This window comes from Gymnoscopelus microlampas (genome assembly GCF_963454915.1).
Source record: "Gymnoscopelus microlampas genome assembly, chromosome: 24".
Lineage (NCBI taxonomy): Eukaryota > Metazoa > Chordata > Actinopteri > Myctophiformes > Myctophidae > Gymnoscopelus > Gymnoscopelus microlampas.
In genome coordinates, this window is record NC_139961.1 from 24,225,981 (window position 1) to 24,251,181 (window position 25,201).

A 25,201-nucleotide genomic window follows, 5' to 3' on the forward strand; every position below is an offset into this window, starting at 1 on the left:
AGGTGTATAATAAAGTTGGTGGAGAAAATTACAATGAGTCAGTCTATATCTATAATTAATAGTAGCAGAGAGGCTATCTCAACACAAATCAGACCACAAAACTTCATCAATAGTCTCATCTCTAGATTTGTGTATGCCCACTCTTGGGCATCGACTCGATAAAAAGTACATATTGGAAATGAATCTGTATTATCATTTGCTATGACTGTATGCATCGGAAATAAGATGAACAACTTTAGAAAAACAACCCTTTATTCAAATGCTACTGGCAAAACAAACAAGAAAAGGGCAAGAACATAAACTGAACTTCGGAACATTGAAAATAGCCTACAGAACATAATACAAAGTACTACTTTAATTAATAGGACTTGCATACCCTACCAATGAACCCGGCCGCTGTTGAAAAGATGTAAACATACAGACACATTCTGTATCAACGGGTGTGTGTGTGTGTGTTATGAATTGAAGTGATACAGGTGGTAGTGCAAATACTGATACGTTTTGATATAGGAGCATTGTACACAAGCCACAATCAGGATAGTTTAAAACACTAATAGCTGATTCAACACATACTGTACGATCTGTGTAAAAAAAAAAAAAAAGGTACTGTAAGTCAATTCCCGGATGCTTAAGCGTTACACATTGACATGGTGGGAGGGATCAAAAATATTCCTTTTGTATGTAAATAGGAGAAACACATTCACATTATCCCCTATTTACTTTTTTTTTGTATTTACACTTTCACAAGGTCATAATGAAAAACTAAATATGAAACTTCAATTTCCTTGAAAGAAAATAGAAAAAATAAAGGTAAATAAAAAAAAAGAAGAGATGACTTGCAGCGTGTTAGCATTGAGATAAGCATTGTTCCAACCACACCCGTGTCTAATGATATTTGTTTTTTAACCTCTTTGGAGCACAAGTGGGGCGTTTACCCACACAAATATTTGTGTGTGATATTTTATAGCAAAATAAAACCAAATATACCGAAAAGACGTTCTTTTCATGCACTCATACTGTATGTCCTATGCGGTAAGCACAATTCATCCGAGTCAATCAACAGACACTCGAGCAGTAGAGTAGTTAAAATGCAACCATACTGTGGGTTCAGGTTACACTATAAAACAGGGGTGGGGGAGGGGGAGATTTCCTTCAGAAAAACAGACATCCACTGATGACATGTTTGTTGCATAACGTGCCAATTTCGGTTATAGGTACGTTGTGTTGGTAGATGCACAAAGTGAAACGGAAACTCAGAAGCTCTTCAAAGCAGAAGGCGCGCAAATAGGATAGAAATATCCAATTAGAAACGACACATCACCAAACGTCTTAAAGACAACGAATACATGGCGTAGCTGATGGACAGAAAAGAAAGCTCTAAAAAGAGTCAGTGAATGAGAATGAGCTCTGCATAGCAGGGTATAGGCAATCGATCCAGTACAGGAACAGCACTCTCTCTTCAGGAACTCCAGAAACATGGCTGGCTGGGCACAACACTAAACATTATCAGTTAAAGTCACTAAGCAAAGAGGAGTTTGCGGGGTATAACGCACAGCTTGGGGGGGGGCAAGCCTTCTCAGCGAAAAACACCATTTAAAAGGGATAGTTCACCCAAAAAATGAAGCCTTGAATTCATGGCGATTTTTTCGTTTTGCCAATGTCTCTGGTGAGTCTCCTACCGGAGCCGCTGCCGGTCATCAAATGATTGGATTAGGAATGCGCCAAAAACTGAAAAAAAATCCATGAATTCAAGGCTTCACGGGAGTAATAGTTAGAAAAAAAGTCATTTTGGGGGTGAACTATCCCTTTACGCTTTGGCCCCACCAGAGCATTCATTTAGTAGAGTTACAGGTGCAAAGACCGTGGACAGCCAGTAACTTCATAACCTGGGGGGGGGGGGGGGGCTGCTACTGGGGAAGGGGAGTCAAGGGCAAGGTCCTGCCGTGCCGACGACTCAGGTCCACTTCCATGGAGCTGATTCAGCACAGGGGTTTTGGAGGGGAGGGGAGGGGGCGGTCAAGACCTCACGTGTGAGGGTCAGTGCCGGCCATAGCAGGAAGTTAATGTTTGGCAGCAGGGAGTAAAACAGCTTGGAAGCCTGGGTCAAGCACTTGGTCATTTGTCTGAAATGCAGGATTTTAAGATGGAGAAATGCCAACTACCCTGGAGACCAGTTGCATAATTAGTCAAACGACACATCTGAGGCCGAGATAAGGTCTTAAATAAGTCTAAATTTGGGAGGCCGGGGACTTGGGGATAGAACGAGGCTGATGCAGCCCAATACGATCATTTGGGCCAGAATAATGCCGGGATTATACTTGAAATTGCATCGAGTCGAATCGTGCGCCGGGAAAATTGCAGATCTACAAGCTCACGCAACTAAAGTATAAAAACATCTCTAATAATGGCCTGGGGCTCTTTTCTAACTTTTCTATTACAGCTGAGCAGAATGCTGCGGTGCGAGAGGTCTAAACTGAGAGCACTAAAGCAGAGCGTGCCGAGCAGACAAAGCAGGACGTAGCACAGCGGGAGGTAATAGCAGGACATCATCAGCATAAGATCAGCTTTTTTCTCCTTCAAGTAACCCAGCTTGGGGACGGGAAGTGGGAGGGGAGTGTGGGGTGGAGGGAGGGGGGGGGGGGGGCATAACAAGGAAAGTAGAGAGGGACAGGGAATATACACAAAGAAAACGCCGGGTCAGCTTCAGTAAATAGGCCTCGGCTGTTTCATGTTGTAGTGGGCCTCCGACGCCGATACGTATGCCGACTCGGGGAAAAAGTCCTCGTGGAACTCCGCGAGAAACCTAAGAGATAGAGAGAGCAAAACAAAATAAAACAAATACACCGAACAGGAGGAAGGAGCAGACGGGGGGAGAGGAGAAACAGACCGTGGGAATTGTGAAACCATTTGTGACAACGGACATTTACAGCCCCAGCGAAAAGAGAAGCGCCGCTGCGACTGTTCCGTCAAGTCATGGCTCGTCACGCCTCCACGAGCCTCCATGGCTCACAGCATGAAACTCCCAACAGCTCCCAACCTCTGACAGGGGCTAAATGTCACCAGGAAGAGCTCCAGCATCCTTCACCTTTTACTACTACCCAAGCTACGAGTCACTACGGAGAACAGGAGAAGGAATGCACATGCGACTGGGTGATAGAGAGAGACAGAGCGTGAGAGAGAAAGATTGTGAGAGGGGGGAGAGTGTGTGTGTGTGTGTGTGAGAGAGAAAAATCCCCCAGCCCGTTCCATCTAATCAGTAGTGGGGGAAACTAATCCAGATCTTCTTAGTATCCAGCACTCGGTTAAATCCTTGAAATCTTGCCATCTCATTTTAGCTCCACCGGGCCTCCTAATCCCAACGCAAACAAATTATCCTCATCAGAGGAGAAATTAAGAAATTATCTGGTGACTTGTTGACAAACAAGGCAACCTAATGGGACAGCAAGCGTGTAAAGCACATCTTTATGTCAGGCTGGATTGCTAGGTGACAAGAGAACGCTTTAACGGCACTTTATTCATCGATTTAGCAGGGACGTCACTGTCCTGTGAATAACATGTCAGATTCAGCCAAAAGTATCACGTTGGCAGATGAGAGATCTCTGCCTACCGGTACGTCTGGGGACTTCAAAAATCCACGGTAGTTGTCCTAAAACGGCACTTTGTTAGCAGAACGCCTGCTAACAAACCTACACCGACTGCAATGAAGTTATTGTTTTTTTTTAAACTCTCTAACTGCTTCCACACAGTTTTAGCAACTACAGTAAAGCTGGGGAAGTTTTTTGTGAGTCTAAGCCAAAAGGCTAATTGTCATCTGCTGATCTTGGGTGGGCTGATTTTTAGAAAGTACACACACACACACACACACACAACCCCGTTTTGGGGGGAAAAATAATAAAATGTAAAGACTTAAACCCTATATACTTAGTTGACTGGAGTCCACCAGGGCTTTATACTAGGTACGCTCATTTTTTTCTCCTCCACACCAAGTCTTTTAAATAGCTAGAAAATAGCCGATCTACAAGCTCACAAACAAACGCTCACCGCCGAGGATAGCAAACGCTATAGGGTTCATGTGGTTAATTCAGCTTGGCAAAAATGTGTCTTCCTGTGGAAAAGCACAAAAGTGTTTGTGACATTTTCCCATTAGGCATTCTGGCTGATGCCACCATTGTGGTGGGTGAAGAATGAGGTATTATCTACACTGCTGTGGGATGAGAAACGGCTCATACTGCTGTGGGCATATGGACTGTACGCCAATATAAAAAGGGCGCACGCACGCTCACACACACTTACTTAACCCATTTAGACCGGGAAATAATCTGGGTCATTTTTAGATTTCTTTGGCTATTCAAAAATAGCAGATCTACAAGCTCATGAGCTTGTAGATCTGCTATTTTTTCCTTTTTTTTTCCTTGAACATTTGTGCAAATATTTGAATATATATATATTTTTTTTTAAACAAACATTTTTAACTAAAATCTTTGCTTCTGGGGGGTCCATGGAACAACATGTTTTGAGATGGGGGTCCGCAGCCGAATACATATCATTTGGGGGGCCCTTGACATGAAAAAGTTTGAGAACCACAGATATAGAAATATACGTTTTTCAAAAAACTGTAGGATTTAGAAAACATTTGTAGAATCCCAAGAAGCAAAAATTTGAGTTACAAATGTTGGCCTTAAAAATAGATAGATATTCAAAGATTTGCACATATTTTCACGATTTTTTCAAAAATAGCAGATCTACAAGCTCATAAAATAGCACTCGGTGCCGCGCTATGAGCTTGTATATATGCTATATTTGAATAGCCAAAGCATAACATAATGGCTTGGTTACAAAGATGTGTTCCCCGGCCTTAATGGATTAATCTTTCATTCTTGCAGAGAAAGGGAGCGCGAGAGAGCAAGAGAGATCAACTGTGGCCAACTTCCCAGAATGCAGTGCACTTCAGTTTTCGGGTCTCTTGACTGCAACATCAATCCGTTTTCTGCCTTGCTCTGCGACCTTGTCTCACAAAATGTGCCGCGCGGCTGATCTCAAAGTGTGTGACATGAAACGCAAAAACCACACGGGCCAAGCCGGCTGTAATGTACCTGCATTTTGTCAGCCTTCGGCTTCAAAAATGTCCCATTTACTGTGTAAGCGACTGAGGGAAAAGTCATCACAAAAAAAAAAGAAGTCATCCATTTTTTATCATTGGAGGGGAATACGTTTTATCCGGCAATTCTGCTCAGGCTGAATTAAATAAATGCTTTTCCTTTTGGGAAATGTATACTTGATATTTATGTTTGATAATATCACAATTTGACAATTTAATTAAAAGTGTCATGTTAACCACATTAACCCCCGCATCCCTAATTTAAAACATGTCTACAAACCTCAACCCTTATCATATTCCATCAGCCACACATTGCTGGCCCTTATAGTTAATTTCAAACGACTGTTTTTCCCCAGTTTCCCACAATCAAGGGCGAGTTGTGCTGCTCCACAGTGCCCCGTAGTGGCCAGCGGAGGTGCTGCATGTGTTTGATTAGAGAAGGAACGCAAGCTAAATCCCCTCGGTTAGGGGACCGGCTGAACTGAAGATCGCCAGGGAGGATTTAGAGATTAGACTCAGCAGCTTGTCTAACGCTCACTCATCTCTCTCTCTCTCTCTCTCTCTCTCTCTCACTTCAACACTATCCATCCCCCGCTGCTTTCTCTCTGTCCTCCATTCCTTAAGTCTTTTTCTACCTCCCATTTCGGTTCATAATGGCTTTTTCTTAACGACTTCCCTTCCTTTTCGGAGGCTCTTTCTCTCCCTTTGCAGTTTTACGCACTCTAAATCGCAATCTGTGTCTGTACGTACGGTGAATGAAAACCTCTGGGGCAAGATAACACCTCAACACACACACACACACACACACACACACACACACACACACACACAGTAAACCCTCTTCCCATCCAGTGAACTAAATCAGTGGTTCTCAACCTATGGATCGGGATCAGATGATTGTGGAGGGGTCCTCAAACAGTGAAGTGACAATTTAAAGACTTTGACCAAATTGTCAAATAATAGAAGAAAGAGGCAATAAAAATAGCCGATCTACAAGCTCACAATGCCTCGCAGACAGTGCGAGGCGCTGCGAGCTTGTAGATCTCTTATTTTCACAATATTTATCTGTGGAACAGAGTCAAACAAAATGTAATGCCTCAACTCCTACAATATAAGTGCTTATCATGGTAGGGGGGAGGGGGGGTCCCCAGTTCACATATGATTAGTTGGGGGGGGGGGGGGGGGGTTCTCAAACTATGGGTCGCGACCCAAAGTGGGGTCACACAGGGAGGTGCCGTTGGGGTCATGCAGTGGCAACCAAAAAATAAGTATTTTTTTTTTATCAATAAAAGGTAAAAAAAAATATATATATAAAAGTCTGTGGTCGCCGCCACCAAACAAACTATTGGCTTGACTCCTCATACACAGCACACACACACAGCTCCGCCTCCAACACCGACCGAGAAGAAACAGCAACAAGACAACACACACACAAGCCCTTGCACTGCAGAAACTGAGGCTGAGGCACACAAACCGATTTAGCTCTGTCCATAAAGGATTTATGTACTGAGGAATTATGTTCAACATGAGCGGGTGGCTTAAAAGAGACACTTTGGCTTTTGGGCCAAACACATTCCCTCATATTATGGGGTCGTGGTATAACAACGTTTGAGAACCCCTGAACTAGATGAAGATGGAGATGCCATACTGCTAGACACTGGCGTGACATAAACTGCCAAGGACAAAGCATCCATGACGCTTGCTGTGTGTGACTTTCTCGTTAAGACGAAATATGTACAACTGAGTGTTTAATGTAAGGTAAGGTCTAGCGCTGGTAGTCCCAGCACATGTGTGTATGTAAATTATGCACGTATGTGTGCTTGTCTGTCAGTCAATCGATGCGTGCAACACAGAAGGCCTTGCCAGGCGATGAGGAATTCCCCAGAGGCCCGCCCTGTGCTAACACACTGTGGTGAGCGCTGACGATATACTGGCCAATGCGATAGGGTCAATGTTCATTTAATGAACTGAGCCGTTAAGCAGTTCGGTGCTTCTTCAACCGCGACCGTCGTTTAAAAAGAGTTGAGAAAAAGAAAAATGGGTTTATGGGTTTAACCTTGGAATGGCTTGCCCCGCTCTGAAAGGCAATATCACATTTGACGGTACTCCCATGACTGCACAATCCATTTGAGGTGGCAGGGAATTTCTCTACGAGTATATTAAGCATGCGAGAGACTAAAGAATGTGACTCCTGAACATTTCTTTAACGGCTCGGCATCCACCTTGAGCGATGGCTTGTATGTGCTTGCTAGTCGCAGGATCTTACACCCACCGTTTTGAATCGTTTTGATTCAATTTTCTGTATCCTGTTGTCACAAAGTACTCTGTAACGTACAGTAGTTAATAACTGCCTATAGATACTAGCTACTATACGCAGGGGTGCACATAACTTTTTAGGTCTGGTGCTCAGAAGAGCACCTGGAGATGTGACTTGGTGCGCATGGTCCCGTCCCGTTTTGTCAACGGGGGGGGGGGGGGGGGGGGGATTCAGCACGAGAAAAAAGGACGCTCTGCTTCAAAATTCCGCCGATTTTCGCCGTTTTTCTTTTCTCACGCTGCTAGGTAAAGCCCCCAAGGTTGGTGCCCTGTGCTGCTGCGCTGATTTTATCCGCCAGATTGGGACGTTCACGGCATATTTTGCACCTTTACGGTACGTTCATCATCGGTGACCTAACAGCCGCTGCTGGCTGCGTGCACGCAGCGAGGCAATGCGAGGCGATGCGAGGCGACGCGAGGCAACACTCATACAATCACGTGCAGCATGCGTCCTCTACCCCTGCGCCTAATGGCTGTACATGGGGCCGACGGGTTTTGTGAGTGTAGCTTCAGGAAGTAAATTCCTAGCCTCGATCTCCAGGCTTTTATTTTTTATTTTTGCTAAAAAATAAAAGCTTGGAAATTCCTGTCCCAGCTGTTGGTGCGCAAAAGCGCCTTGCGTCGTCTGATGTGGTGCGCATTTTTTATTACCTGCGCACCAGTTATGTGCACCCCTGACTATACGAGTAAGTGTGTAAAAAGATATTCAGATTATTATTATTTTTTGCACATTCAGAAAAGTATCTGTCGACGCAGTGATCTACAGTATATTGTTGTCATTGTTGTACATTCAGTGGCCATCTGGTAATGAGAAGGTCACTAGTTTGATCCTTCGGCCGCGCCACGCCTTATTTCCAACCGTTTACCCCACTGGTTCTCAAAATGGGGTCCAAATGGGCCCGTACAGGTCTGTAACACGGGAGGACTTTACAGTGAAGATTGGGATCCCAGTGATAGAAAATTGTATCAAACGGGGGTCCTCGAAAAGAGTTGAGAACCAGTGGTTGACACCACTATTTACACAAACGCTTTCCAGTTACAGTCACTTTAGGACGAGGTAGCCGAGTAAATGGAAAGGGTGATAATGAAACTATCCATGACATACCTGAGGAACAGCTCCAGATGTTTGATCAGAGCTCTGAGGTTCTTCTCAGGGAGGTTCATCTTGCCCAGGATCTCTGGAAGTTTCACTGGAAGAAAAGACAAAAGTGAGCCTATTGTTACTAAAATGTGCCTGGGCTGTCCTAACAGATCACATACTGTAGCTCACGGTTCACTACAGTAATGGGGTATTCAATATGTATTAACACATTGACTGCCAGAGTTTATTCATAATGTACCCCCTTGACTGCCAGCGATTTGCGTGTTTTTTTGTTTTGTTATTTTGTTATTTAAATGCATTTAAGTTTCTCAGGCCATGGTTTTGAACACATACGAGGATCGACCACCAGAGAGCAGCAAAATGGCACCCTCGATGACTCGCTGAGCCCCCCCCCCCCCCTCCAGGCTCAAACAGTCAAAACAACATGAAACGAATATGATGTCTTCGACAATCTCTGATCGGCCTAAAAACTATGTGATACACGACGACGATGCCTGATCGTCACCCGGACCAAAGAAAATAGAAGTGGAGCTATCCGTTTGTATTTTATAGTGTGTGAAAAAACGTATTTTAGCCGCATTAGCGCATTTTTCAAGCTAAAACCGGAAACGGAAATCGCTGAAATTGCTTCCGGGTGAAGCGGAAGTGACTCGGAAGCGAAAATGATCTCGGAATGTAAATAAGACAGCGTGATCGTCTATTAACTAAATTAAACATTAGGACGCAGATCTGCGTCCTAATTACTCTGGCAGCCCACGGTTGGATCTATTAGGACGCAGATCTGCGTCCATGGCAGCGGATGTGTTAAGATGCAAAAAGAAAATGACAAAAATGCCTTGAGACCCATTCACATGTTGTGAATTTGACCACAGCATCATTGAATGGTGTGTATAACACTAGTGCCTTTGTTTAGGCTGCTCGACAACGGCAAAAATCATCATCTCGATTGTTCTGGTCAATGTTGAGTTCTCACAATTATTTGATATGAAGTCATTGACTCCTGCTTTTGTTTAACTTTTTGAAACTGTGAACTTTTTAGACCACATTGTATTTAGAATTTCAGATTATTAACACATTGCCTAAACAAATTGATCGTATTGCCTTGTGGTGCAGACAACACTGTTTCTGATCGAAGGCATCTTGGCTTGCGCAGCACGATGATGGTAAAAAATATAATCATAAATTCATAAAGAGATTATCAAATTAACTAGGGGCGTAAACAACTCCCCGGAATGCGACAGTGCACGAGACAGACGGTTCGCTATCTCTCTAGTACATTCACAGGTGCTGTATGGCCTATAGCTCGGGAAATGCAGACAGACGACAACACATTCAACTCCAACTGGATCCGTGCATTGGCTGCTTTCAGTGAAGCGTTGCTTGAGTTAACATGTTTAGACCGGGAACGCATCTCTCATTTCAGATTTCTTTGGCTATTCAAAATAGAAGATATACAAGCTCATAGTGCGGCTCATAGTTTAGAAGACATTTGTAGAATATATATTCAAAGATTTGCAAAAATCACAATAAAAAAAAACAGCAGATCTACAAGATATGAGCTTGTATAGCTGCTACTTTTGAATAGCCAAAGAGATCTAAAAAGTGACACAGATAGGTTCCCGGTCTTAAAGGGTTAAACAACATAATGAGTGAAGGAGTCCCTGAACGCTCTCAAAGCAAAGCTTTAGTTTAATGTGACTGGCCAAAAAGCAACGGCATGATGAATGAAGGAGTCCCTGAACGATATACCAAGGTAACGTTTAGAGTGACTGGCGAAAAAAGAAACAGAATGATGAGTGAAGAAGTCCCTGAACAATCCCAATGTAAAACTTTAGAGTGACTGATCACTGATCTCATCCCCCCCACCAGAATCGGCACAAACATGGGGATGAAAGTAAAACGTTAAGTGTGACTGACCAAAAACCAACAGAATGACGAGTGAGGGAGTCACTTAACGATACCAATGTAAAACGCATGGATTAACACATTAAGACCGGGAACGCATCTGTGTGTCATTTTTCAGATTTCTTTGGCTATTCAAAAATAGCAGATATACAAGCTCATAGATCTGCTTTTTTTGAAAATTAGCGAACATTTTTACAAATCTTTCAATATATATATTTTTAAAGCGAACATTTGTAACTCAAATCTTTGCTTCTGGAGGATTCTACAAATGTCTTCTAAATCCTAAAAGTTTTTTGAAAAAAACCTATGTCGCCATAAGCAAAGATTTGAGTTACAAATGTTCGCTTAAAAAAAGAAATATATATATATTCAAAGATTTGCACAAATGTTCAAAATTTTTAAAAATATAGCAGATCTACAAGCTCATAGCTAGCTATGAGCTTGTATGTCTGCTATTTTTGAATAGCCCAAAGTATAAAATAATGGTTAAAGTGGTTACACAGACGCGTTCCCGGTCTTAATGGGTTAAGGCAAAATAAAATCTCACGGCTGAAAAGTGTTGTTACACCAAAGTGCGATAAAATGCGATTTGTGAAACAGCGTGAGAGGACTTCTATATGGAAGCCAAATGACTGAAATCAGTCGTGACGACTGAGAACTTGAATCCATGAAAAAAACGTTAGTGTGACTGACCGAACAGCCTCAGGAGGTGTTGAGATCCGTACAGGTAGGAAGGTGGAGGAGGCTGGTCTGTCAGAGGATAGTTGTCAGGAGTCAGTCTCCAGCTCAGGACCTAAAAATCAATGGAGCCACAAAAAGAAAAGCAAAAATCTATAAATATCAACTTTGGGCAGCAACTAACGACGTATCGTCATAACCAATTAAGTCCGTTGATTATTTTTTTTGTTGAATCCATATGATTCATTTATACCATAAAAGACAAAAATGATGGCAAGTGTTCATCATCACAGTATCTGTACACAAACAGACGTCTTGTAATTGCTTTATTACTCATTTGTCAAAAACAACTTTTTATTGTAATAGGGCCACTTCAGTTTTGGCACAAAAATCACATTTATTTTTGTCAATATTGAGATCATGATTATTTAAGCACAATTACTCATTAACTTTTGGAAATGTTTCTTTTTTGGGGGGATTTTTGCTCCTTAGGCTATTTTGTATCTGAATTTCAGATTATCATACATATTGGGTCTCGTTGCCTTGTGGTGCAGACAACACAGTGTGAGACCAAAGGCTCTCTCTCCATCATCTTGGCTTGAGCTACAGCTGCACGATTGTGGCGAAAATGATAATCATAATGAGATTATCACATTAACTAGGGGCGTAAACAACTCCTCGGTCGAGCGGAGGAATGACACAAGCGCACGAGACAGGCCTCCTTAAATATCGTCTCTGTCGGGTAGGAACCTCATTATGTCCAAAACTGTTACTTTTCAGGATTCAAATTCAAAAGTAGCACATCCACAAGCTCGAAACGAGGCGCAAAATGTGCTACTTTTGACGCTATTGTGTGACTCTGTAGTATGGCCAAGTAGGGCGTTAATTTACGAAAAAACGCAAAAAGTGAAACTACGGAGATATCGTTGCTGTCAGGCAGCAACGATATCTCCATATTTTAACTTCTATGGAAATACGGTAAACTAACATATTAACCCATTAACTCATTTAGTGCCTATGACATCTGAGACGTCACGTTTTTCATAAGCCCAGAGTGCCAATGACGTCTGAGACGTCATGAATAAAAAAATAATAAAGATTTCAACAACAAAAAATATTAAAAAAAAAAAAAAAAAATGTTCACAACCCAAGATATCATGGTTTGAAGAGTTGCTGCTCCATTCACTTCTTGTTTAACATCTTACTGAAAAAAGCTGTATCTCGCTTCCTAAGCACTTTTTTTTTTACAATGTATTTTTGGCTCTGGCACAGGGGTGATATAGCCAGAAATATTTTTGGCACTGAATGAGTTAAGACCTGAGTTTTTTTGAACATTTTTTCCCCCAATATTTTTTCAAAAATAGCAGATCTACAAGCTCGTAGCGCGGCATTCGGTGCCGCGCTATGAGCTTGTATATCTGCTATTTTTGAATAGCCAAAAAAATCTAAAGAGACACAGATGCGTTCCAGGTCTAAATGGGTTAATATGTTTCTTTAGTAACAAACAACCATTACACGACGGTCTGTTTGATGTTAGATTTTACTAAAGTCGATGCTTCTCTACTACTACGAAAATCTATTTCTCCTAGTCCATGTTGTAATCATAGTCGCTGTATTGCAAGCGCCGTGCAGATTGGGGTCGAGATCCGGCTGCAAAAACAAAACAGTCGAGGGGTGACCGTCATGGTCAGGTCAGGATAATGGAAATCAAATGCGGTTTAATCACGTCTTCTCACTCGCATCGCTGATCTCGATCATCGTAAAATCGTAATTGAATCTCCCCGTTATAATACGACACGCATTCACATTTCATTGAAGTTGTGTATAGCATAAATTAAACGTTTTTTTTATTTTACACGACTAAACTTACTTGATTGCTAATATTTAACCCATTAAGACCTGGAACTGTGTCATGTTTTGATTTGAGCTAAAAAGCATTATTTTACACTTTGGGCTATTCAAAAATAGCAGATATACAAGCTCATAGCGCGGCACCGAGTGCCGCGCTACGAGCTTGTAGATCTGCTATTTTTGAAAAATCGTGAAAATGTGTGCAAATCTTTGAATATATATATTTTTAAAGCCATTTTTAACTAAAATCGTTGCCTCTGGGGGTCCCTGGGACAAAATATTTTGATGGCCAAAATACATATAATTTTGGGGGTCCTTGACATGAAAAAGATTGAACACCACTGACATAGAAACATACGTTTTTCAGAAAACTGTTGAGATTTAGGAGACATGTAGAATCGGCTTCAGGTCTCAATGGGTTAATGCAATAAATGTTCTGGTTCTAAAAAAAACATCTATTGTTAATTTCACCCCTAATCAACTTCACAACACACAAAGTCTAAGGGATCCTAGTGGCTGAAGAAGCACTGGTTGTTTCTTGTGCCAGACATGATCGTTTATCAACGTGTATCATTTCAATCTGGGGGAGTGAAGGCGTGTGTGGGACCATTAGGCCTAACAGGCAAGATAATATTCATCACCTCATTAAGTTCATTGTTCCTGCGGCTCTCCAGGCCGTAGAATGGACCTCCCCTGTCCTTGCAAGGTGTCAGGGGCAACGGGGAGGACGAGCCACTGTGCACTGGAGTCTCTGCCAAGGGGGTAGAGAGAAAACAAAGAGGAAAAATGCACATAAATGCCAAGAAACAATGCTGGACAAGACAAGAGGCATTGTCATGAGTCAGTGGTCATTTCAGAAAGAAAAGAAGTTGGCAATGCTGCAATGTAGCTCCCAGGGATTAACTTAACTTTAACCCATTAAAACCGGGAAGGCATCTGTGTAACCACTTTAACCATTATTTTATTACTTTGGCTACTTTTGAAAAATCGGGAAAATTTGTGCAAATATTTAAATATATATATATATTTTTTTTTCAAAGCAAAACGTTTTAACTCAAATCTTTGCTTCTGGGGGGTCCCTGGTCTGTGGCCAAATACATATCATTTTGAGGGTCCTTGACAAAAAAAGTTTCACTTTTTTTTTTTAGTTTGTTTTTTAGTTACAAATGTTCGCTTTAAAAAATATATATTCAAAGATTTGCATAAATTGCCATGATTTAAAAAAAATAGCAGATCTACAAGATCATAGCACGGCACTCTGTGCAGCGCTATGAGCTTGTATATCTGCTATTTTTGAATAGCCAAAGAAATCTATAATGACACAGACGCGTTCCCGGTCTTAAAGGGTTAACTTAACTTAAAGTTACAGCAGAGCTCTCTTCTTTTATTGTTTGAATGTTTTGTTCAGCACCCGTTACATTTTCTTTTTTTATGGGTGTGCTTCGCCTTGGACTATTTCTACTGGTTCACCTTAGTCCAGAACAGCCAGCCAACACAAAGACAAAGGCATGAGTGCTCGTTTGGCTATACTTTGTGTTAGAGGCTAATGAACAGGTAAAGGATGTCAGCAAGCGGAAAAGTGCGAACACAGCATATTCAGCACATTTGTTTACACCACATCAAGACGAGTACAAAATACTGTTGTCTGTGACGCTATACCTTGATATTCCCTGTAGTGTAGAATATCAATATCCTAATAAAGTCTAATAAAAGGTGTTGTTGTGAAGCTATAAATTCCAGTGACATGACAACGATACAACATAATGAGCTCCTTGTTGCTCTATAAGAGACCGTCAGCCGAGTGCTCATTTACTCAGCACTTGGTATTTGACCACAGGGTACATAATGCCATCTAGTGGCCCAAAACAGTATGACACATACTGACTGAAAGATGTAAAATGTTCAACTATGGATGAATTTCCACACGGTGGTTTAAGTAACTCCCTTTTTACAGGACTACTAAAAGAAATCTATACAAAAATTGCAGGTCATTCAGAATGTGGCAGCTCGAATTTTAACAAATACCAGAATAGATGGCATTAGTCCAGTCCTGGTGACACTGAACTGGCTACCTGTATCTTTCAGAATTGATTTCAAAGCACTTTTGTTTGTTTACTAAGCACTTAGTATTGTAATGACTTGGCACCTTCATATATTAAGGATTCTATAAATGTTTATGTTCCAATCAGAACACTGAGGTCTTCCCTCTGCTCTCCTAACAACTAGATGTTCCCAAAGCACTTCATAAAAACACAGACGAGGCCGCCTTCTGGGTCTATAATTTGTATTATGTTGTCCTACTTCGTCTTGCTCTTTTAGCTTTAACTAAACCGTTTAGTTATGTTTCTATTTGCCAAATTGGGTTTTTTTCTGGCATCCTACCATTTATTATTTCAACCCATTAAGACCTGAGGCCGATTCTACAAAATGTCTTCTAAAAAACATAGGTTTTTTTGAAAACCTATGTTGCTACATCAGTGGTTCACAAACTTTTTCATTTCAAGGACCCCCAAAATGATATGTATTTGGCCACGGACCCCCATCTCAAAAGATTTTGTTCCAGGGACCCCCCACGATTAAAAAAAAATAGCAGATCTACAAGCTCGTAGCGCGGCACTTGCCAAAGAAATCTAAAATGACACAGATGCGTTCCCGGACGGTCTTAATGCGTTAATGTAAGCAGATACATTTTATGTATGAAAGGTGCTATACAAATAAAAGTTATTATTAAAGGAGATGAGCTTACTCCTGTCCAGGTTGAGGAAGAACTTGGGCTGGGATGTGTTGTCCACCATGCGGCGTTTGGGCTGCGGAGACGCTGCTGTGCTCCTGCCTCCCCCTAAGACAACCAGCAGGACTCCTTGTTACAAACATTAACTTTATAAAGCCCGCTAATAGAACCACAGCGTAACTGGAAAGGTTCAAGCTCTTTATTCGGATGGTAATCACTGCTATTGTGTGCTTGTTCGGTAACGGGGGTCTCCTCATCTCTCCAGCTCTTTTAACAGAAAATGTAGTTTCAGGTTGGGATACCAATTGTATCCAATCAGAAGAGAGAACTCCTGAAAGACCATTCATCAGCTTCGATTTGTGTGCCAGTTCCAGTTTTGTCCGCTTATTTATTTTTTTCTGCCAATTTCACTTATAGAACCGGGAGTTCTCGCTCTCGGTTGGATAAAAACTGCTATCACGACCTGAAAATGTATTTTCAGTTTACTAAAGAGTTAGAGAGACTGAAAGAACTCATGGGTCTTCAACAGGGGGGGTCCTTAAAGGCATTGTAGGGAGTTCAGACATAATCAAAGAAAAAAACTGTTGTCAAACACCGCCCCTCCAGCAGTTCTTTTCCCCGACCACCAGGGGGTGACGCAGGGGGGACTTTTTAAATGAGTCATGCCCAAAATAGGTTGCCTTATGCGGATACAATTCGCGGAAATGCCCGACCCTACGGTTCTCTGAATTTATATTTTTAAATAGGCTCTTTCATGATAAATTGACCACATATATGAAGCTAAACAACTAAATTCTATCCAAACGATTTTTTAAAAGTAAATTATGTGCCTCAAAAAAGAAGTTTGAGAGCGTTTTAAAACCGAAAGTAAAAAGTTGATACGGGCACGGACGCGCACGGACACGCACATGCGTGCGTTAATTTACGACCCGGACATAAACAACATGAACATAAACAGAAGGGAAAATACGGATTTCAGACAGAGGACTGTGTTTCAATGAAGGAAAACACCCCAGCATCATTATATAGTGGCTGATAGAGGGGAGAAAATGCAAAAAATATATATATACATATTTTTTAAATTTAGGCTTAATGTTCCCTACAATGCCTTTAAAGAGGAGGACCGTCAAATCTCTGCGTGATAGGAAACTTTGTTTGCTGTTTTTATACATTAACCACTTGAACCCTATGCATCCCAATTCTGGGGGAACATTTTGCGTGTGAGCGCGTGACCATAGATGATGTCGGTTCGAATCCAGCACACGGCACCTATGGTTTTGATAATGTGGATTGTGGAAGTTAAATGGTGGATTTGTGGATAAGACTCTGTACGAACAAACTTGTCATACGAACAAACTTGTCATACGAACAAACTTGTTATTTCAGCAAAACGCATCGCATTCTGTTTGTGTGACATGCATGAAGCAAAGGTTTTGAAAGTGAAACCGGACAAAGTCACAAATTCAAATACAGCAAAAGTTGACTTTTATACTTCTGATGCTTTTGTGTGACGCTGTAGTATGATCAAGTAGTGCATTCATTTCACAAAGAAAAGAAAGATCCGCCCACCTCCGCTGCTTCCCTCGGCCACGCTCCCAAAGGCGTTCCTGGTGGAGCGTCGGAGCGACTGCGACATGCAGTCGGCGTCGGGGTGGCGCCTGCGCTTGGGGGTGGTCAGGGGGGCCGTGGCGGTGGTGGTGGGGGTGGTGGTGGTGGTGGAGATGTCGCTCAGGGCCGGCTGGCTGTCCGTCGACTGCGGGGTGGCGGGGTTGTGGCCCGGCGGGCTGGGGCTGCGCTCTCGCTGGGCGGTGGTGTGGGTGCTGTGGCAAGGAAGACACAGCGAGAGCAAGAGATAAATAAAAGGCATTGGTTGCGAAACCCCCCAAAAAATTTGGGGCTCCCCAGGTGATAAGCTTAATGTGCAACATTGTTGTCTCACTCAACAGTAAACAAACCAACACAAGTGAATATACAGGGTATCTGCACATTTCTATTTTCTAAGTCTTTTTTTTTATAATGTGTTTTTATTGATTTTGACAAGTACAAAGGTATCTAATAGCCATACGATGTCAAAAGTACTTGTTTTTCTCGCTAAAGTTAAAATTGCATGACTTTTAATACCTTTTTTAATAACAAGTTGTCAAATATTACATAAGAAAGAGGCAAACATTGTGAAAATAGCCGATCTACAAGCTCATAACGAGGCCATCGTCACAATATTTATCGGTGGAACAGAGTCGAACCAAATGTAATGCCTAGAATTTGAGGTACTATTACTTTACTTGGAGTATGCTCTTTTTTCAATATTCTATAGCGCTACTCTACTACATCTCAGAGGAAAATATTGTACTTTTTTAATCCAGTATAATTATAAATATACTCTATTATACTAGTATAATATAATTATGGAACATGCATTAACCACTTAGGCTCCATTGTATATTTAGCTATTCGAAAGTAGCTAATCTACAAGCATGTAGATCGGCGATTTTGACAGTTTTTGAAAAGTACATTTTAATGTCAATTTTAATGTCAATATTTTCTTACTTTTACCCGTAAAGTAAAAATTTGAATTAAAGGCCTTTTACATGCAACTAGAGTATTTTCATTTTGGTATCGCTAATCTACACTAAAGTGAAAAATGTGAGAACTTCTTCCACCAGCGTATAGTATAGGGGTTTCACTTCATATTTAATCTGGTTTTCTTTCCAGCACGGCTTACTTCGTGGAGCAGGGCGAGCCGTCGTTGACCGCCAGGAAGAGCCTGGAGGAGCTGACCTTCTTGAACTGAGCCTGCTCGCACGGGTAGAGGAGGATCATGGGGAGGGTGAAGTCGAACGTGATCCGCAGGCCATCCACCATTTCCTTACACAGCTCCTCGCTGAAGGAGAAAGGAGGAAAACTAAACAAAATGGCTACAATTACTCCAGAGAGACACCGTGCTGTGAAGGGCTTGTTCTAGCCTTCCTTTCTGCCAAAAGATACATATTTAAAAATGTTTTCTAAATCATAACAGTATGTTGCTATATCAGTGGTGCTCCAACTTTTCCATGTCAAGGACCACCCAAAATTATATGTATTTGGCCGCGGACCCCCCAATCTCAAAATATGTTGTTCCAGGGACACCCAGAAGCACAGATCGGAGTTATTTTTCAAAAAATTGCAGATCTCCATGCTCATCTTTCAATGTGCAGTGACTGTATATTGTGCAACTGGAAATAAATAAACTTTGATTTAATTTTTCCCACTTAAACCCCATGCCAGCGATACCCAAGCTGTGGGAGCAGGGACGCACTGGTGGGCCTTGAGGATTTTGCAAGTGAACGCCCAAATTATTGGCAAAACATTAAGAATTTTATCATTATTATGTTTGTTTTTTTTAAACCTTAGGCTGCGTGTTAGGTGGTCATATATGGGTGGCCCGCGAATGCTTTTGAGATGTCCCTGATCCAGAAAAGGTTGGGAACCACACTTTGTCATACTACAAATAATGAAAATAGCCAATCTACAAGCTCATAACCACATCGCATCGACGCGTTGTGAGCTTGTAGATCTTCTATTTTTGGAAGAAGTTTTGCAACATTTTGACAATAACGACGTACACTTTCTAGATTGAAAGTGGTTAGTCCACCCACAGTAGTCCCCTGTTAGTTTTTTCATAATAGCAAGTATAGATTGTATTTCTATTGGATTTTTGGGTTCATTTCTAACAGACTCACTTCCTCTCTGGAGCGACAGGCTGCGGCGCCACGTTGTTGTTCTGGGCGGCGTTCTGGTGTCGTCTGTACCTCTCGTTGACCATGAAGGCTTTGTTGATGGCAAAGTGCTTCACATAGGACTCCAGGACGTGGACCACGTTGGTCTGACAGGGGACCATCACCAGCTGGATGAGGGAAACGGAGAAAGAAAAACACTTTTTAATCAATTCTCTTACAAAGATGCTGTATTTTCTTCTCTTTTTTACGCACCCTCTGCTGTTTGCATCGCGATAAATGTTTTATTAAACCGATTTAAATTGTCACCAGTTTGAATCGATTTCAAATCGATTTAAGATAGATCGTTACATGCCTAACAATATGTATAATTATGATGTTTTGGTAGACATACAGCCAACCAGTTGAAGAAATTGCAGATTGATGCTAAAAGGCCATACCAGCACTAACAAAAAAGGAGTCATTTTTGTATTTTCGAACTAAATGCCAGACACCAGAAGGTTAACCTCTGCTTTTATGGAAAAAAAATCATTAGGATTTTCCGGAAGATTGAACATGTTGCTAGATTGACCACTTCATATACTCTTTGAAATAATAACCGACAATAGGCTATGTACAAGCTTACAGATGGCCTATTTGTGGTGCGTGACATGCTTCCATAGAGCATTGGTTCTCAAAGTGGGGTCGGGGGACCCCCAGGGGTACTTGAGGGGGTTCCAGGGGGTCCCCAGCTATATGATGGACAGGAACCAAATGGACCCTTATGGGTCTGTAACTCTGAGAGTGTACAAATGGAAGCAAATGGACCCTAACGGGTTCATTTGGTTCCATGTGTACACTCTCAAGAGCAATATTAACATTGATTTTACTATATGAATTGGGGTCCCAGAGGTATTAATGCCATTAAATTGGGGTCTGTAGCCTAATGCATGTCAAACTGGGGGTCCTTGAAATTAAAATGGTTGAGAATCACTGCTAGAGACCCGTAAAAACCTTCTCTTATTGGGGCTTATATTTTCAAATGGGGATCCGCGGCGTAATAAGTGTCAATTTGGGGGTCCTTGACATGAAAAAGTTTGAGGACAACTGCCATAGAGGACATGCTGGCTTCTATGGAATCCAAATGACTAAGATCAATCGTGGTGACTGAGAACTTTAATACACGGATCACGTTTTGACACGCCTGTGATTCAACTGAATACAATGGACACATCGGGGTTTGTTACACCAGTCAGTAAGTTCTGTAAGTTATAGTTTTGTTTGACGATTAATCGTTGTACAAACAATTGCAATTAGTGATTTAATTGTGTTTTTGGCATTGAACACTGGGGACATAAATACAAGTTACATTTGTGTTTGCCATGTAGGCTTTTTAATATTGTACTGTGGCCAAAACAGGCCATTTACGCGATTAGGGGAAAAGACGTGTCGCTCCGCTCCACATTTCGAGCTTGTGGATTTGATGCTTTTGTGTGACGCGGTAATATGATCAAGTAGGGCGTTACGTTTACAAAAAAAACACAAAAGGTTTAGAATATGGAGATAAGAGTGTTTCTGCCCGACAGCAACGATTTGTGACAGGCCTATACTTTGTCAGGGCACACTGGCGCATACCTTCTTCCTCTTGTTGATGTAGAAGCAGTCGTCCTCCAGCTTCTTCTTCAGGATGTCGGGGATGTCGATGTCGATGTGAACGGCCTTCTCCTCGGTGTCCTCCCTGGTGGTGTCATCGTGGGCCTCCTCTGGTTCCACCCTCTGACAGAGCACAAAAAGACGACAGATTTTTCATACGGACGCGTTAGCGACTAGCAGCAACCACTGATCCGTTCGATCTGCGGCGCCCCGTGAACACAGGGTCTTTGGATTGGTTGATTTATTAATTGATTGAATATTAAAAGCGCGTAAGCTACCATTTGATTGGCTGGTGGTTACAATTTAGGGGCAAAAATATAATTCCTCAGAATTAATCAAAGAAATAAAAACAAAACAGCTATTTTTATTATTATTATTGTTGTTGTTCATTACACGAATGTTCTTAACCCATTAAGACCGGGAACGCATCCGTGTTATTTTAAGATGTTTTTGGATATTCAAAAATAGCAGATATACAAGCTTATAGGCTATAGCTATGAGCTTGTAGATCTGCTATTTTTGAAAAAATACTGAAAATCTTTGAATATATATATTTTCCAAGCGAATATTTGTAACTCAAATCTTTGCTTCTGGGGATCCCTGGAACAAAATATTTTACAAATGTTCGCTTTAAAAAATACATATTTAAAGATTTACACACATTTTCACGATACATTTTTTTTTGCAGATCTAACATGCTAATAGCTCGGCATGCTAGCCTATGACCGTGTAGATCTGCTAATTTTGAATAGCCAAAGAAATCTATAATGACACAGATTATTTCCCGGTCTAATAATAATAATAATAATAATAATAATAATATAAAAGAAACGATTAGGAAAAGAATTTGGGGTGAAAATATTAAATAGGAAAGAAATTCAACTGAGTTTGAATTTGGGGGAAAAACAAAAATATACAAAAGATTTGATATGGCCCAGCAGCAAGTGGAAAGATAGTGATAGGAGAAGTGATTTGCCTGAAAGCCTATTATAAATCAAACTATATTGCATATAAAGTGTTCCAAGCAAACCTCATCTGTGACTGGTTTGCACCAATCTGGTATGGCGTCTGAAGAGTGATCGCTCCACTTTACCATTTTGGTCAGGTCAGAGAAGTCGCTCTCCCCGGTCTTTGAGGATTCAGAATCGTCCTCGTCGCTGCTGTCTGAAGACGATATCACACCTGTAGGGACGATCCACAGCGTGGAGGGTTTTAGTTGATATCGACCAGTTGGGTGTCTGCACGTGTTTGCGTGTAGGGGTACAACAGTTAATCGGGGGTAATCGATTTAACCCATTTAGACCGGGAACGCTATATACAAGATATATACAAGCCGAGTGCAGCACCGAGTGCCGCGCTATGAGCTTGTAGATCTGCTATGTTTGAGATATCGTGAAAATGTGTGCAAAAATCTTTGAATATAGATATACTTTTAAAGCAAACATTTGTAACTCAAATCTTTGCGTCTGGGGATTCTACAAATGTCTTCTAAATCCTAACAGTTTTCTGAAAAACGTATGTTGCTACATAATATCAAACTTTTGTCAAGGACCCCCAAAATGATATGCATTTGACCACAGACTCCCATCTCAAAATATGTTGTTCCAGGGACCATGAAGCAAAGATTTGAGTTACAAATGTTCCCTTTAAAAAACATATATATATTCAAATAGTCGCACAAATGTTGACAATTTTTAAATAACCAAAGATATCTTAAAATGACAGATGCTTTCCTGGTCTTAACGGGGTTAATCCAGGGGTCTTCAATGATTTTCAGGCCAAGGACCCCCTAGCTGAGAGAGCGATGACACCCCCCCACCCCACCCCCCCACACTACAATTGTATAAAATTGTGTTGCAGATAAAATAATTTCATAGATTTCATGGATAGCTTCATAGACTTGTTTGACAGCACTGTCATTGTGTAACGTTGTGATGAATTCATATTAATGTCCATTTTCAGAGAGTTAACCACTTGAACCCTCAATACTTAGAAAACTTGGTACTTGGTCTGCTCTCTTTTCCCCCTGCACCAAATCTCTTTGCCGAAAATAGCCGATTTAGTTTGTAGATCTGCTATTTTCGGCTAATGTTCACCTCCGAAAAAGATGCTAGGGGTTCAAGTGGTACATGTAAAAAAACAAAAAAAAGTTAATACCCTATACCCCCTAGAGGTCCCGGAACCCCTGTTGAAGATCCCTGCTTTAACCAATTGAATTGATTATTCTTAGAAGTAATAGATAAGAATAGTTGCAGCCCTATTTGTGTGAGAGAGACAGAGAGACTCAAGCGTTCTTACTCGTGTCATCGCTGTCGTCTTCTTCTTTGGGTAGCGTCTTCAAAGAAGATTTAGCACCAAGCAGACGATGACGCCTCTTCCGCCATCCCTTTCTCTTCCTGCAAACAGGGAAAGGATAGTTTCATGAATTAAAAAAAATAAAAACGACTGGAAATGTTTGTATGACCTAAAAAGTGTGAAAGGAGCCCCCCCCCACACTAGCGCTGTTTCCCAAACAATATGTTTAAGTTCTGATGTTGTTTTTTATATATACATTACCTTTGCTTTTATATGAAAAATCCAAGACTATTAAGATTTTATGGATGATGCTTCTGAACACATTGCTAGTTTGACCACTTCAAAATGGTAAAAATGCGAAAATCATAACCGAAAAGATCCTATCTACAAGCTCTCAATGTGTCGCACATTGAGACGCTTTCGTCATGTACACTCAACTCAAGATTACATTTTGACATAAGTCATCTCACCAACACCACTGGGTCACACCAACAGTACCAAGTTGCCAACTGAATTCAAAAGTATTGGACAATCTATATCTGTGCACCAGTGATTTGATTTAAATGGCATAACTCTCAATACAATCAATCTTAAAGAAAGAAATTATTAACTTTCGAACAACTTTCCACACTCTTATTTTGTGTCCTCGTGCTTGCTTGCTCGGTCCATCACACAGGGTAAGCTTTGGAAAAATGGGCTAAATATATCTGACCACTGATATGGTGCTTTAACCACATTAACCGGGGCATGTCCGGGCATGTCATAAATAATAGGTGAACATTCTGTGAAAATAGCAGATCTACAAGCTCTGCAACATGTTGGGCTTGTAGATCGTCTAAATTCGCTGGTGACATTTGGTGTAGAGCAGTGGTTTTCAACCCTTTTAATATCAAGGTCCATTATTTATTTATTCGGCATTTGAGCTAGGGACCACCGTTTGATGAGATTTAGACTCTCAGACCAAAAACTTAGAATATTTCATTGTCGTTTGATAAGATTTTGTCCACAATTCCATGCTGTATTGATGATGTGGTACCATTAGGAGAGATAACAGGCAAACATTGCAGATGTTTAACAATAATTTAACTCTTGAGAGTGTAAAATGAAACCCATTTGGTGTCATTTTACACTCTCAAGAGTTAAAGATCTATAAGGGTCCCTTTGGTTACCAACTCTCCATCATTTACCTGGGGACCACCTGGAACCCCCCTAAGGACCACTGGTGGTCCCCGGACCACAACCAGTGGTCCGGTCCGGACCCTTGGGGAGCCCCAGTCAGTTAAGTACATAGGGTTTATGTGGTTAACCAATTAAACCCCCATATACTACAACGACTACCGAAAATAGCCTATCTAGCACGATGTCACAAAGCGTCGTATTTCCTTAACTTTCGACGTAAAGTCGATAAGCCCGGTAGGGTGAATATACTCCAAAGGCAATACTGAACTGGCGTGAAATGACAAAAAGGACTTACATGCGCTCTTCTGCTTTGCGTGCCAGTTTAAGTTGCAAACGACGATTTTCCTCAGAATCCCTGAGCACATGATCCTCTGCAGCCCAACGATCCCAACTAAAATGGAAAAATAAAATAAAAACACAAACATTGGAGGCATGTCGTCAAGTTCAGTATGTGTTATGGTTATTTGAAACTGTGGTTCTCAAAGTGGATTCCGGTCCTTGAGGCTTTTCGAGTCTGTAACTCAGAGAGTGAACAAATGTTTTGTACACTCTCTGAGTTAGGATTTGAATTACCTTAGGATTTTATAGTGTAGATTAGGGGTCCATTTGGTTCCATTTGTACACTCTCGGGAGTCAGGATTTTAAAGTGTAGATTAGGGGTCCATTTGGTTCCATTTGTACACTCTCAGAGTTAGGATTTT

The 25,201-nt window shown here is 41.3% G+C and overlaps 1 protein-coding gene across 4 annotated transcripts in view; it reads right to left on the minus strand.

Annotated features, from left to right (window-relative positions):
* Positions 1–234: 234 nt before the first annotated feature.
* Positions 235–25,201, minus strand: part of LOC311040437 (MSL complex subunit 3-like) — a 29,198-nt gene continuing 4,231 nt past the window's right edge. Inside the window, exons 3-14 of one of the 4 annotated variants that reach the window (XM_084050724.1) lie at positions 24,796–24,891; positions 23,325–23,422; positions 22,120–22,208; positions 21,009–21,149; positions 19,401–19,564; positions 18,404–18,562; positions 17,251–17,501; positions 15,697–15,789; positions 13,592–13,701; positions 11,115–11,214; positions 8,520–8,604; positions 235–2,803 (exon numbers count right to left, since the gene is read on the minus strand). In XM_084050724.1, coding sequence (XP_083906850.1) covers positions 2,704–2,803; positions 8,520–8,604; positions 11,115–11,214; positions 13,592–13,701; positions 15,697–15,789; positions 17,251–17,501; positions 18,404–18,562; positions 19,401–19,564; positions 21,009–21,149; positions 22,120–22,208; positions 23,325–23,422; positions 24,796–24,891 — 1,486 coding nt within the window. In that variant the 3' untranslated portion in view covers positions 235–2,703. Of the gene's footprint in view, positions 2,804–8,519; positions 8,605–11,114; positions 11,215–13,591; positions 13,702–15,696; positions 15,790–17,250; positions 17,502–18,403; positions 18,584–19,400; positions 19,565–21,008; positions 21,150–22,056; positions 22,209–23,324; positions 23,423–24,795; positions 24,892–25,201 lie in introns of all 4 variants that reach the window. The other 3 variants (XM_084050723.1, XM_084050722.1, XM_084050721.1) reach the window with 3 other exon arrangements.